Genomic DNA, 16,392 nt, shown 5'->3' with positions numbered 1-16,392 from the left:
TATTTCGGGTTTGGCATTTGGACTTTTCTGGTAAGTAAATTACGCTGAATGCCATTATTATTAATATTTTAAATTGGGAATTCCTATTGGCAGGCACAGCCTTTTCTCTTTTTTTACACTAAATAACTAATATAAAATGTTAAGTTGTTTTTATTAGGGAATATATTGAAATAATATATTTTTTATTTTTTAAATTTTATTTTTAATATTAATATATTAAAATGATTTAAATTAATAAAAAAATTAATTTTTAAAAAATATTCTTGAAAAGCAATTAATTTTTTAATTTTTTTAGAAAACAAAACTGGAATTTTCAGCTGGAAAAAAATCTGTTTTTTAAGTTTTGGATATACAAATTGGTAAACTTGGCCAAAATGACTGCCAAGGGAGCCCATGATAGAATTTATTAGGGCAAGAAAATTGCTTCTTCTTTCCATGATCGCATTACCCCCTTATGTGGTAGGGTCACTGGTTTTTTAAAAAAATAATAATAATATCAATATCTAGATCAATTTACACATACTAGTTAATAGTTATATAAATTTTTCATAACCTTAAAATTCATAAAACTTAAACTAATAATTTTAAAATAATAAATTTAAAATTTAACCAGTAAAACTATATCCGAAATTCATTCACTGGTTTTCTTTTTCTTGAGCATGACAGTAAGTGCATTGATGCTTTCATTTCATTGATAATGGCTTGAATGCTTTCTTTGCTTCAACAAGACAATGAGTCGTTCTCAGAAAAAGAAGGCAGTGCATGTGTCTTTCTCAAGAATTTTGTATGGGTCCCATCCATTAACTACCCAAGGATTTTAATATATATATATATATATATATATATATATATATATATATATATATATATATCATTCAAAAATCACATCAATATAAATTATTAAATCCCACCAAAATGGATGTTGATATAACTATTTATGCGTTACACTAAAAGGATGCTCCATTTTGGTTTTCAAGGTGAAATCCAAGATGTTGATATTGCTGTAATGAAATATTGATATCCAACGGTAATTAAAAAAAACGGGGAATTGATTTAATTCAAATCCAACAACCTGTTATATATTAGATACTAATATTTCAATGCTAATACGATAGTAATATACACACAAAAAAGGAAACTTTATTTTTTAATTATATCTTCTCTTTATGTGTGATAAATAGGATTTTTAATATTCAAATTCAAGGGATATCAGGGAAATAAATTCCTTGAATAAATAAATTCAGATATTCTCTTTCTAAAATACAAATAAAAACATAATAATTTTTTTAAAAAAAAAAACATTTTTCTTCCGTCTTAAACCAACTATAAGCTTTATTTGAGAGTACGGTTGAAATGAATATTTCTAAAAAAATTATTTTTTTATATTTTTATATTATTTTAATATATTAATATTAAAAATAATTTTTTAAAAAAATAATATTTTAATATATTTAAAAATAAACATTTTAAAAAATATTTGTTACTGCTCTACTAAATATCCCTGAGATGCCACGACATGTTAGGTCGTTGACCATATTTTTTTTAATTAACAGTGTTTGATTAATTTGACAAAATCATGCAGTAGTCAATAGCAAAGTTGGTGGGATTGGAGACTAGATCCAATCTCAGGATCGGTCGGCTGTCTGATTTTTGAAACTGTATTATAATTGAAAATCTTGAATCCCATGCAATTATGACAATAATTGTTTTCTTTTGGAAATATTGTCATGAAATATAGCTATCAAATAAAATCAAACTGACTTTCAAAATAAAAACAAAATTGCTGTCGTCATTACGACAGTGTCAATGGACATCTTATGATAGAAGAAGTTGTTTACCTTCTTGTAATAATGCATGGAAATACCATTAGCATGGAGGTTTTTCTAGTTAAAAAAACCTATTGTTACAGAAAATACTAGAAGGTGTGATATTTTTACCATACATGATAATGTTCACACACACACATGTTATTGTGAATTCACCATTTATTTTTTATTTTTTATTTTGATTTTTAAACTTCAATTTTTAAGTGATTTGATCCTAAATTAAAAGTCAATTACTTTTGATTTCTTAAAAAATTATGAATTTAAATGAATAGAGACCGAAATAAAAAAGATACCAGGAATGGATTGTGTGTTAAGGGTTTTCATGAAAAATATGCTTAGATCTTTAATCTTTAAAAATAATAAACAGGTCCCTTTAAATTTGACAAATTTAATTGTGGTGTAAAAGTTCATTTGTATTATTTTTCGGTCCGTGATTAGAGAAACGAGTGAGAGAGATTGCTAGATTCCAACGATGAGAAAGAAAGTCACCATTCATATCATTTTTACCACCAAAATGGTTTTTTTTATGTCCACGGTTTCCATGCAATGAAAAAGGTTTGATGATGGTTGTTTGGAGTCTCAATATTGCCTGAAAAGCAAATCCAGGTCGAGAAAGTTAAATCTAAACTGGTTTGATTTCAGTCTTTTAATCCTTTTTTAGGTAATTTTTAGTTGTTAGATTGGTTTGTGGGTATTCTAAGGGTGTTAGTAAGGTGTTTTTAGGTTGAAATGACTTGAAAACTGAGTTTGTTTGGGAAAAACATTGTCTTGATTTTTTAGTCACCTTAGTAGTGGTTGAAATCTACACTTGCAGATGACACATTGTTTGTCTCAACAGGAGATGTGTCATCTGTGTATTTTATTAAAAAAAAAAGAGACAGACAACATGTCATTCACTCATTTTAAAAAATAAAAAATAAAACCAAGTCCAGGCACACGGGTCTGGGCTTAAAGGCCTACCTACGCGTCTAAGCTTTTCATTGCTATGGCCTAGGGTGCTAGGCCATAGGCTCACATCTAGGCTTATTTTTTTACCTTTTTTTTAAATATATATATTTAGGTTAAATATAAATTTAAGATAAAAAAATTATTGAACTCAGTTGAATCCATAACCCATATCACAAGTTTGGCGGGTTAAGCCACAACACCTAAGCTGCTATTATTATTATTATTATTATTTTTTAATTGATAATTTTTTAATGTCTTTTTTTAAATAATTTTTAAATTTATGTTTAAATTAAAACTAAGTATTGTAATTATCAAATTACTATGCTAATATATTATTTAATTAGTTGGCCAAATACAACAATAATTTCAAGGAGATATATATATTAGGTGGATGCTTGGATTTTTTTATTTAATTTCAAGAAATACATAATTTAATAAAATAGTAAGATATTGCAGAAAAAAAAAGGAGTAGTATTATCCGAACAAATAAATCATAAAAAATTCTCGTGCATGCATTGAATTTTATTTATTTTTTTGTCTTAAGACGCCATGCCCATTATTTAATACTATATTTATAAAATCCACATATCTATGTATTATCAAGACTTTAGTATGAAAAGTCTTTTTGAAAATCATTTTTCCAAGGAGCAATAAATTATTGAAACCCTAACATGACACCTTAGATCATTCAATTAGAGGAACAAATCAAATAAAAATCAAATCAATTTCCTTTTCCGATACTTATCAACAACAGCAGCAGAAAAGGAAAGAAAGAAAGAAATCCCTTCTTTACTTTTATTTTCTGCCCATCATCAAATATTTGCAGTCCCATTTTGTAATTTGACGAGGCTGTGAGGGGTAAATGGGGAATATAAGAAGATCCGATATGAACGAGGGTCTTTTATTTTTAAATATTTAGTTGCTGGTGTGGAGCCCACCCGGAGGCCCCATAGAGTCCACAGAGACCCCACCCCAATCAACATGGAAAATTTTAGGTTGCCTCATGCTAATCAGCAATTTTATTAACTTCTAAGGGCCCCACCCCATAGGATTAACGAAGACCACCCTTATAATCATCTACTTATGACATCATCACTTCATTCAAGAAATCTTGTTTATTGACAATTCAATTTATTTTATATTTGTATCTTTGACTCTCAAAACATTAATTATATAATTAATTAATTAATTAATTTTTATGTATAATAATATCCCGGACCATCAAATAAAAAACATTTAAATTTATATAAAATGTGAAACATATAATTATTTAAAACATTACTAGCAAAATCTCCATGCTATGACATCACTCGTGATCATGAAATTGAGTGATTTGGAGTTCGGAGGCAGGTAGGAGGTAGGAAGGCGAGTTACAAGAGGAAAAGGAAGAAGAAAGAGAACCTTCCCTTTCTTTAAAAGAAAAGATGGAAAAAAAAAAACTAATCAAATTTTGTGACGTTATTATTGGGTTATAATAAGTTAAATCGAGTCAATTTCAAATAATATCATTTAAAAAAAAATGATATTAAAACAACATTGTTTGAAGATTTATTTTTTAAAAATATCAAATCAAGTTTTGACAAGATTATCATGTCAAACTAAGTAAATTATATATTATTTTTAAAAAAAGTAACTCGGCCCAAACCAGGGCTAAGTCAACCATATTCTATTTTGACTAGTTGAACCATACCATGTTTAATTACTGTATTTAGTCTCCATTTGGGAACGCGGTTAGAACCGCCGCGTTCCCTCAAATTTCAATTTTTTTTGTTAAAAATTATTTTTTTATGTTTTCAGATCGTTTTGATGTGCTGATCTAAAAAACAATTTCTAAAAAATAAAAAAACATCATTTTTATGCATTTCTAAGTGAAAAACACTTTGAACTGCAACTTCCACCACAATCTCAAACAGGCCCTTAAGGTAGTTTTATTAAGGTGTGTTTGGCTATACAGTTCAACCTGTTTTTCATTAAAAGTTGGATTTTTTTTGTTTAATTTTTTTATATGTTTAGATCATTTTAATGTTAAAAATAATTTTAAAAAGTATAAAAAATTATTTTAATTTATTTTTAAATAAAAAATATTTAAAAAATAACCATAAACATAATTATGTATCTCGGAACACACATCTCACCACGCGCGCATGATATTTTGTTTTGTGTTAGGTAGTGAGAATCCCATGAGAAACATGTTGATAGGTTTGATACTGTACTGTAAGACAGCGTTACGGGGACGTTGTACAATCTTTCCTTAGGTCATGTCATTCAGCATGGTGTCAGAGAAAGGGACAAAGGCAGTCTCTTTCTTTCTTTCTTTCTTTCTTTTGATATATACTAATCGCTCCCATTCTGCCGCGGGAAGGGACCACTCTCTCTCCATATCCAAACACGCTAAAAGCATGAAGACCTTTTTATTTTTTTTCCTAATATTATTAAACTCGGGAAAAAAGGTAAAATTTGAAATTCTCTGAAATAATTCTTTGCCCGCGTGAATTTTGGACCCCACTATTAAAAACCTAACCTGATATAAATTAATTGGTTTTAAAAAATATAGTTGACCATCAAAAGCATGAATTAATTTATAAAAATAATAAAGAAGATTTTTTTAAAGTCTTGAGGCGAATGATCACAGTTATACTTGGCTTGGTTCATGCATTTATATGGGTTTTATTAGTTTTTTTTTAATAATTTTAATTTAATTATATGATAAAAAATAAATACTTGCATAATCAAACTTCAATCATATAATAGATTTTTGTTTGATATTATGATAACCCTAAACAAAATAGAAAAAAATCATCCATGAAATCTATTTCTTAACTAATTAAACATTAATGAATGAAATAAAAAAAATAGTTTTTTTTTAATTATTATTGACATTAAGTAAAAAACCAAATTGCCTTGAGATGATTAAGCCCTGTAACTTTAAAAGTTGCTTTGTTTTTTTTTAGAAAAAGCTTAGATTCAAGTTATGTGTTGTTTTGCATTTATAACATTATAACAACTAAACTTTGTAAAAAAGTACAAAAAAAACCTACCCTAACTTCAATCAATTAAAAAATGGCTAATCCACAATAATTGAAGGAGAGCAAGTATGAAAGTTATCGTGGAAAAAAATGGTAAATTAATTGTTTAAACCAATACTAATTAATCTAGGTGAATATTTAAAACTTAGGTTAATATTTTAAATTCACAACCTGTTAAATTGAAAACTTGAGTTCAATTAAAAATCTTATTTATTAACTGGTGTAACGCTAAATGATAAAATAAAAAAACTAACTAAAGAACAAAAACAAAGAGCATCAAATATGAAAGGAGAAAAAAATGAAGGAGTGAAATTAAAAAAGAAAAAAAATAAAAAACTATTTAAAATAAAAAAATCAAAAAAATGAGGATCAAATTTGATAGATAAAGAAATTAAAGGAGGATGCAATTGAAAGCAAAAGAAAAATTGAGAAATGAATTAAAACAAAACAAATAGATATAAAAAAATCATGGACAAAATCAAAAGAAAAATAATTTGAAGGGCTGATATGAAAATATAGAGAGCCAGACTTGGATTTCTAGAAGGAAAGAGAGAGACAAAAAAAGGATGTCGATGATGCATTGAAGGTCTAATGAGGACATGCGTCGTACAAGAAGAAAAAAGAGGTTGAGACAAATTGAATGATGTGGAAGAATCAAATTTTTTACCATTGTATATAGCCATACACGTTGCTCTAAGATGGCTAACATGTGCAAAGCATGCATCGATGACTTTTAACTTTTGTTTTCCTTTCAAAAACACTACCCTACCCTCATTATCCAAGCATTATTACAGAAAAAACCATTTTGCAATTACAAATTAATTGCTCAGGTCAAGCTTAAAAAAACTTAAATCTAAGGGTAATATAATAATTTCATTTAGCAAAAATACGAAATGCCAAAAAAGATCCTAAACCATAATTAACTAATTATTTGTTTTTAAGGGTGACAAAGTCATTTATCTATGCAAAATATTAATAAAAAGACAAAGACACCCTTTAACAATTCAAAAATGACAAATGAACCAGAGGAAAAAACTAATTTACCCTTAAAAAGACAATTAAGTTAGAGTTTTTTCAAAGACATGTATCAATGATTTTCTTACATGTTTTTGCTTTTCTCTCTGATGTCTCCAGAACAACAATTTTAAGCTTTTTGTTTCTTTTGGTTAATTGCTAATTAATTATTGAGACCAAGATTATTAAATGGATTGGTTAACCTGCTTTGACTTAAATCAATTTAAAACAAAGTTGTTTAAAGATTTTTTTAAAAAAATAAAATGATATTATTTTTAAAAAAAATCAAATCAGGTAATCATCGACTTTAATTAGATCAATTAAGTTGTGGATTGACTTATCAAGTCAATTGAGTTTAACTATGTCAACTTTAATACTATTCGATATAAACACAACCTAGATCAAGTCGAAGATGGTGAGTCTCTAGACTGAGTTATTGGGTTGGATTTAACAATGTTGTGACTAATAGAACAAACTATATGTTGCAATGTCGCGGTCGCACAAATTAATTATCCTAACTTAAAACACAACACACAAGATAATATAGAGCAAACAAGGGGGCGTTCCCACGAGGAAGGTTCAAGACAGATTTTTATGCTAGATGATATGCAACTTGGGGGGGTTTGGATGTTATCTAGGCTAAAGCAAAAGAAAATAGAAAACTATCAAGCAAAATTAAATAAAATCAAAAAACTATCAAGAGAACAAACCTTGGTCGCAAGCACACATCCACCTACAGAAATCAGAACTGATCATGGAAATGAAATATCAATTTATATTCTGAATATTTATCTCTTTTTAACATTGGTTAGTTAACGGATCCGCCGTATAAATAACCCTAACCATCAAACAACCATAGTGTCCGCACTAGTAATTTAATTCAATGGCAGCCTTAAGAACTAGATAAGTTGATTAATCAAGAAAACATAACTGTTCGCAGTCTATGTTTGATTTGATTAAATGTTCTCTCTAAGATTAATAACATAGATCTGCCACAATTATTAAACTCGGTTGCTTCACAAGTTCATATACCACAACTCTGGTTTTGATATCAAACGTAGCAATAGATTGTCTATAATAATAACTTAGAGTCCGCTCTAGCAATTAAAATAAACAATTATAGAAAAAATAAGCATAGAAGAATAAACATATTCACCATATAAACTGAAAAAAAAGTAAAATAAATCTCACAGTTCTTGAAATCCGAAGGTTTCTGTGTCCTTGCAACCAAGAAAACAAGTTTAGCCTTGCATGTTTGTTAAACAACTAATAAAAAAGAAGGAAGAATCCATGATTTTGGGTTTCTTAGAGGAAGGGGGCGTTTTTCTCTTCTTGACTGGCTTCCCCCCTTCTCTTCTCTCATTTTTTTTTATATCTTAGGAAACCCTAGTCTTTATTTTACAAAATAGTCCTCCCTTAAGTAGACAGTTTACATTTAAGTACTTCAATAACTATTTTTCTAAAAAAGAAGAAATAGTCTTGCATAAAATATTCAAGCTTTGACTTAGAGGAGCTAAATTGCTGAAATAAAAACTTAGATATCAGTTTAGATGCTTCGGAATGTAATTTGAACTCGTTTCTTCACGAAACCTGTTTGTTGATAGAATTCAGTTGTCATCTTTGAAAAATCATATCTTTCTTATATGACATCAGTTTTAGCTAAAATTTGGAGCGTTTATAGACCTTTGAGTCAGGAATCCAAAACAATTGAGTTTGCATCAATTGGACTTCTATAGCTCCATATATTCAAGTCGGAATAACCAAGGGTCAACATTGACAGATTGCAAGATTTGACTTTGAAGGTTGTGATTTCCATGCTTTTTCTTATTTTATTTTCTTGACTTAGATGTGCAGAAAGGTATAGATGTTAGATTTTTAATACCACTGGAATCACTTTATTTCGACCTCTAGAACTCACGCTCTGCACAAAATATCGACTGAAGTTCAAATTTATCAATTACCTCCAATTTACTTCCTTTTGCATCTTTCATCCAAAAGTTCCTTCAAAACATAAAACAAAGAATATCAAGGCATTTTATATATAAAACATAGGCAAAATACTAGTTAAATATGGGTGAAACTATCGAATAATATAGTTGCATTACTATGACTTTTTTTTTAACTTTGATCCCTAAATTTCAACTTTTTTTGGAATAAAATCCTTTCAGTTTCAAGTTTTTATAGATACAAGTGGTATGTGCATCTCCTATGGGGCCTCTTTAGAATCCAATGGAGTGTTTGTTAGGCTTCAATTTAAGATTACTTTTTAGAGGCACAATGGAAAGAAAGCCTAGTAAGTAGTAAAAAGAAGTGGCCTTTTCCACGCTTGAAATGGAGTTTAAGCCCCACCATTCCTCTCCTACAAGACTTGGCTATCATGAAAAGGGAAGAAAAAAAGAAGTAAATGGGGAAAAATTTGTATTATTTTCTAAGCTCCCCAAGAGGCCACAAGGACTAAAACACATGGAAATGGTTGAATGGAAGAGAGCAGTCAAGAAAAGGACGTGGCCATAAGATGCTACCTGCTATTGGGCTAATCAACCTAATCAAATCTAAAATTAGATCAAAACCAATATCCTCCTTTGATTCAAGAAAGTAGAACCCTTTCCTCTCTTTTCTTGAGCGAATGAAACATGCCATGTGAAAAAATTAGATGAGGCACAGCATTTGTTTATTGCTTCCTAATTCGGAAAATCTAACATGTAGCTGGAAAAAGGAGCCATCGATCAGAAAGTTCCCATAAATGGTGTGATTTTATCGGAGCAAGAGCCCATCTTGGGCGGCGTTTTGATTCAAAACCACTGTGATGTAGCAATTTGAAAAATTAAAACAAATTTACGAGTCACTGATGCAAAAAAACTTCATCTCTACTTTTCTGATTAAGGTTCTGGTGCTGACCCCAGAGAATGCAAAATCTACCGTGCTTAAATGAACTGAGAACATAAATGTTACTGATTACACTCCAGAGCCAACTAATGGTCATAGAACTTGCAATTGTTACACTACAATTTCAGGTAACAATTGCAAGTTCTATGACTATTAGTTAGCTCCTCCATGGACCGTGGTGGGTTTACAACAGAACAGCTCTGATTGACCATCTGTTTAACAGTATCATAATTTCAGATTGGTGAATCTCTAATTGGTCATATAGCTTTTGACTTGGCATAGGCAGACAGCAAAGTTAATCAATCAACAAATCTACAAATGAAGCCATATGTTAAATCGGAAAACAAAATCTATCAAAGACAGTGTTTTGGAGGGAGAAGGTTTTGGTGGTTATGGTGGTTTTTGTTTTGATGGGAAGATGAACATCAAGATATTGCAGGAAGACAAGTGTTTTGGTAGTCTTTGATGAGAAGGTTTGGGTAGTTTTTGCTTTGATGAGAAGATGAACATCAAGTGTACTTTAAATATGCAGTTGAGCATAAACGTAAGCAATGGTTTTTTCAGAAAAAAATAAAAAGAGAACAAAAACTATCACTACCGGAATTCTAAGAAATACAAATGGAATTTTCTGTAAGTATTTATATTTTTATTTTGTTGGCAATAAATTTACCAATGGGTTTATGGATGGAAATGCTCCGTCAGTAAAACTCTCGTAAGTAATTTTTAGTTTTTCAGTGATAAAATTGCCGGTGGATTTACTGACGGGAAAAACATACTAATTTTTTTTACCCACTTCATTCCATCAATATTTTTCTTGAGAATGTTACTATATAATCAACAAAAATATCATATGCAATTCTGTCGATGATAAAATAGTGGCACAATGATATTTGCAGTAATGTTTTTTCAATTTTGTGGAATATACTGACATTAGACTTAATCCATCGCTAATACTGTCAATAATTATTTAAAAATAATTTTTTAAAAAATCTATTTAACAAAAGTAGAAAATAATTAAATTAATATAAATCAACATTTATATTTTTTCTAGTAGTGCATATATTATCTCAATGATAATCTTGTTTTCATTTATATTTGTAAGTTTTCTAGTAGTGCATATATTATCTCAATGATAATCTTTTTTTTTTTTTTTTTTTTTTTTTTGATTTACGTGGGGTGTCCGGGCCAGCTTACGCGCACCACGACTATTCCCCACGGCTCGCTGGACATCCTGCAAGCCCAGGAGCATGTAAGGCACCGCGGGGGTGACAGGCGTACACATAGAGGGTCGAACCCGGGACGGGGGCGGAACAAGTCACACGAATTGACCACAGCAGCTAAACATCTCAATGATAATCTTGGTGTGCGGGGATGATGTATCTCTAGCACACAATTTAATTCAGTCTAGATCAACTCATTCATCATCACATATTAAACTTGCAATGCTCGAAATCAAGAGAATCGCATCATGGGAAATGTTTTCAGCCATTATATTGACGATATTCTGCACTTTGTTCATCCAGGTTTCAGTATTTGTGACTCTTAAAATGTATGGGATTCACATATATGATAATAAAATCTAAATGAAAAAGGACAGATGGTTCAAGAAAGCACAAAACTTCCTTGAATTTGTAATTTGGCCACAACATTGGCATAACCAGTGCTAGTTTCTAGGTCGCCTAATATGAAGTATGCCATTGTATCTTTAAATAGAACAAAAGACTTGCACTGCCGTCAAGAGCTAGCAGAAGAAGAATTGCAGCCAGCAATGTGAGAAACTGCCAGGAACTGAACACATAAACTGCCCGCTATTTTTATGTATCGATGTAAAAATAATTTTTTAAAAATAAAAAAATATTATTTAATATTTTTATAAATAAAAAATATTTTAAAATACCATCTTTATTATCGTACAAGAAGAATAATTACCACATGTTACTTAAAGAACTTGGTTCGAATTACGACCATGATAAAACTTGATTTTTAATTAGTTGATATTTTTATTAAAATAATTAATTTTTAATTTTTTTAGTCAAATTAATTATCCCGTGAATACAATAATCATCTATGAAATGCATTTAAATAATTACATGTACCCAATAAATAATTCTTCTCGGGCTATGGCTAAGATAATTTTAATTAATTTTCCATTAGACTTGTTTGCCACGTCAGCAATCCGCGCGAAAACTACGACGGTACGACCATCCAACTGCACCCCACATTTCTACCGTCGATTAAGAAAGTTTCCCAGACCTAATCCAATGGCACTAATTACCCACGTCATCAGTCCTTGTGAAATAGAAGTAACCAATCACACAATCCACCTCCTCTTTATATAAAGAAACAAAGAGAAATAAGTAAATAAACCAACACGCAACGCAATCTATTGAAAAAGATCTCTGAAAATGGCACCAAAAGCAGAGAAGAAACCGGCGGAGAAGAAGCCGGCAGAGGAGAAGAAAACGGTGGCAGAGAAAGCCCCAGCAGAGAAGAAGCCGAAGGCAGGGAAGAAGCTCCCAAAGGAAGGAGGAGCAGCAGCCGGAGAGAAGAAGAAAAAGAGGGTGAAGAAGAGCACAGAGACATACAAGATCTACATCTTTAAGGTGCTGAAGCAAGTTCATCCAGATATAGGGATCTCAAGCAAGGCCATGGGCATAATGAATTCCTTTATTAATGATATTTTCGAGAAGCTTGCGCAGGAATCCTCACGACTTGCTAGGTATAACAAGAAGCCCACAATTACCTCGAGGGAAATCCAGACTGCTGTCAGGTTGGTTTTGCCCGGAGAGTTGGCTAAGCATGCTGTTTCAGAAGGGACTAAGGCTGTCACTAAGTTCACCAGTTCTTGATTATCCATGTACTTAATGATGTTTTGATTTGGGATTTGTTTCTTAAGTATGCTTCAGATATGTGTATCCGGGGTTAGGGTTAGGATTTCTGCTTGATCTCTATGTTTGTTTCTATTGTAGAAGATGAAATACAGTAGTGTTTATTAAATTTGTTGTTCAAAGTCTTGAAAGCAGCCTAGAAATCAAGGCTAGGATTGTCAAGGAAGTTTGGATTGTCATAGAGTAGTAACAACAGAAATCTAGGGATTAAAGTAATTTGTTCTTGTTGAACAATTATTTTGACAGCGCTGTGTTCCAAGTTACTTCACAATCATAAATGCCTAACGGTGTTCAGTGTGATGAAACTGTTCCCACCCTAACCTCCAGCGATTGCACCATTCTCTTTCGCTTCTTTTGCTGATGTTTCGCCATTCTCCACTGCTACTTGAGAAGATTTTTCGCCACCCTCTTTGTCTGCTTTCTCAGCCTTTGACGCCGCTTCTTCTTCAGTTTTTTTCCTTGCTTCCTCCTTTGCAGTCTCAAGTCCTTCAATCAATCGCTTCAAACAATCATCCTCGTCTTCTTCATCTGACCTGGGCATCAAATTCTCAGCAACATCAGCTGGGGTCATCTTTGTCTCCCCCAACATCTCCTCAATTTTTCCAAACATTTCATGCGATTCGAGTTCTAAATAGTTCTTGGCTAGCACCTTGAACGCTTCAAAGCAGCAATATGACAACTCTATATGCTTATCCATCCTTCCTCTCCTTATTAGAGCAGGATCCAGTTTGTCCACATAATTGGTAGTGAACACTATGATTCTTTCTCCTCCACAAGCTGACCAGAGTCCATCAATGAAATTCAAAAGTCCAGATAAAGTAACCTTGCTGCCGCTTTTTCTTTCTTCTTCAGCCTCCTTTTTCTTCTTAGAAACTGGATCCTTCTCTTTGTCTGACTGGTCGTCATCATCTTTCTCCTTCGCTTTCTTCCTCTGTCCTGTAAGATCAAGTGAGCAATCAATATCCTCAATCACAATGATAGACTTTCCGGTGGTTTCGATCAATAGCTTCCTAAGCTCGCTGTTGTCCTTAACTGTGGTCAACTCAAGATCATAAATATCATAATCCAACAAATTAGCCATAGCAGAAATCATGGTGGATTTGCCAGTTCCTGGAGGGCCATAAAGGAGATAGCCACGCTTCCAGGCCTTGCCGATCTTCGCATAATAGTCTTTTCCTTTACTGAATTTGGTGAGGTCTTTCTTAATCTCTTCTTTCTTCTTTGTTTCCATTGCCAGAGTATCAAATGTAGCGGGGTGCTCAAAAACCACATGACTCCACTTGGTAGATTTCCACCCATACCAACTCTCACTAGGATTGTTGGTGAAGAGCTTTCTCTGCCGGTTCTTCACAGCAATCGCCTTCCCTTCTTTCAAAACATGTTCTATATATTTCTTGGTGATGACATCTCGATTACTTTTGTGGAACGTGAGCCTGTAATGCCTCCTCTCATCGGCTGCAGGATAAAAAGAAATAGATTGTGTTTTCGGGACAGTTTTACTCGAAGACCACCAGACCTTAACCCCATCAAAAACATCGGTAACTTCTTCGTAATCGTCCATGGTGAGGACCAAGGGTTCGTTGTTTTTGACAACATCAGCCTTGAGTCTCTTGGCATTCTTGGTAGAATTGGAGCCGAGATAACTCTGAATGGCAGAAAAGGCCTCGCTGCGCATGAGACGTTCACTTGTGAATTCATGAAAGGTAACTTGGATGTAAGGATACACATAGCTCGTTAACTTCTGACTATATTTTTGAAGATAGCCACGAAGTTGATAAGGAAAATACTGCTCTAACATGACCCACGCAAGCACTAGGCCAGTAACGGCCGAGCTCAGTTGAGTCCATATTTCTCCAGTGATCATTGAGAAATAGATTGAAAATGAAGAGAGAGAGAATTGTTAAGAGAATGAAACGTGTAGATTTGTTCCTCAATCTCCAAAGTAGTAACAGGTTTATATAGCATCGGCAAAGGGCACTTGAGTAGAGTCATTTTTTTGGCAGGATTGCTGATTAAGTTGATCATATTTTAGAAATTTCCCGCTTAATGTCTCTGTCTCTTTCATTTCCAAGCCTTGTCGAATACTCTTGCTTTTCAGATTGGCTACTTTTGATTGTCTTATTTATCTTAATCGCCCACACGATACAATGTGCCCTTGGGAAATTTAAACTACTTGGTTGGTACGTAGAAGATGCTGGGTGGGTGGCCCCCGAAGCCTCCATCTTTGATTATAGTTATCAGATCACTCATAGCTTTGATCGGGCTTGTTTTATTTAACTTGAAAAAATGATTTTACCCCGAACTCGGATGATCCAGTATAATATAGTAGAGATTTTTTTTTTAATTTTTTTTTTTAGTTTTTTTTTAGTTAGTTATTAATCCATATTAAAGTTAACTATATAAATACTAGAAGAATATTTTATTTTTTTAATATGAAATTTGAAGCCTATTAATATATATGCTTTATATTCATAAGAAAAAAATTGTGTTTTTTCAATGTGAAATAAAAAATATTTTTAATTTAAATATTTCAATTAAAAGGATAAGATAATACATTTTTAATGTGAGATAAAAAAAACCTTTTGAAATAATTTTTTAGCCTATATCCACACGGATTGTTTTTTAATTTTTTCATATGAAATATTGAAATTTCAAACATTTTTTTAACTTTACCGGGTTGATCTAAGTTGATCTGAGTCAACTCATGTGACCCGGGATTCAATCTCTTAGCCGGGTCAATCCCCGAGCCAGGTTTGATACCTATGTTGTTGAACTCTATTATGCTTGTATAATTGTTGGGTTTGGGGTCCATGGTGTTGAGAGCAGGATTACCAAGACACAAGGGTTGAGAGGTTTTCCTTTAGTTTATGACTAGTTACATTGACCTGCGCGATACTGTAGGTTAATTTTTTTTGTATAAAAATTATCAAAAAAGGCTAAGATCTAAGAGTGTTAGGTCTTTCTGCATAGCTATACCAAAAAGTCTTGGATTTGGGTGCAACACCTGACCCAAGAGCAATATTTATAATATCATTAATAACATTAAACTTGCATGACCCAGGTTTAAGTGGGTATGACTGCAATACCAAACCCAATAGCTTTGGATGCGAGTTTGGCTGCAAGGTCGTGTCATAAAAGTGATAATTAAATGGATTAATTAAAAAAAAACAAAGAAAAAAAACCAACAGGAAGAAAAAAACTAATGAAGAAAAAGAAAAAAAATGAATTAATTGTGTTAAATCTTCAAATCATGTTAACCCGTCAAACCTGAGATTCATGTCGTGAAACTTCGATAACTAAATAGGAAAAAAAATTAACGGGTTAACCCAGAATTAACTGGCTAACTTGTTAAACCCAGGATCCGTGTCATGAAAGTTTGATAACTAAATAGAAAAATTAATGCTAACAAACTAAATTAAATAAAAAAATTATTAAAAGAAAAAAAACAAAAAAAATTGATGGGTTAACCCAGAATTAACTGAGTTAACTCGTCAAACCTGAGATACGTGTCATGAAAGTTTTATAACAAAATAGAAAGAAATTTAACATTAACAAACTAAAGTAAAGAAAAAAATTAATTAAAAAGACGAAAAAAAATTTCGGGTTAACTCGTCAAACCAGATTGACTTGTTAAACCTGAAATTCGTATCATGAAAGTCTAATAACTAAATAAAAAAATTTAACATTAACAAACTAAATTAAAAAAAATATATTAAAAAAAGCAAAAAAAAAGCAAAAAAAAAACAAAACCTAAAATGTATAAAAAACAAAAAACAAAACAGTTAAAAAATTAAAACAAAAACT

General features: G+C 31.5%; 2 protein-coding genes across 2 annotated transcripts; one reads left to right on the top strand and one right to left on the bottom strand.

The window, feature by feature from the left end:
- Nucleotides 1–12,055: 12,055 nt before the first annotated feature.
- LOC133700236 (histone H2B) lies at nucleotides 12,056–12,697 on the top strand. The gene has a single exon (XM_062123785.1). It carries the CDS (start codon nucleotides 12,106–12,108, stop codon nucleotides 12,547–12,549), a length of 444 nt encoding a protein of 147 aa, XP_061979769.1. The 5' UTR covers nucleotides 12,056–12,105; the 3' UTR covers nucleotides 12,550–12,697.
- A 92-nt stretch (nucleotides 12,698–12,789) lies between these two features.
- On the bottom strand, nucleotides 12,790–14,653 carry LOC133700235 (AAA-ATPase ASD, mitochondrial-like). The gene has a single exon (XM_062123784.1). It carries the CDS (start codon nucleotides 14,450–14,452, stop codon nucleotides 12,905–12,907), a length of 1,548 nt encoding a protein of 515 aa, XP_061979768.1. The 5' UTR covers nucleotides 14,453–14,653; the 3' UTR covers nucleotides 12,790–12,904.
- Between the last annotated feature and the right edge of the window lie 1,739 nt (nucleotides 14,654–16,392).

Source organism: Populus nigra, chromosome 7, assembly GCF_951802175.1.
Source record: "Populus nigra chromosome 7, ddPopNigr1.1, whole genome shotgun sequence".
Taxonomy (NCBI): Eukaryota; Viridiplantae; Streptophyta; class Magnoliopsida; order Malpighiales; family Salicaceae; genus Populus; species Populus nigra.
The sequence above is the reverse complement of the archived record's forward strand: the minus strand, read 5'-3'. Positions and strand labels throughout refer to the sequence as shown.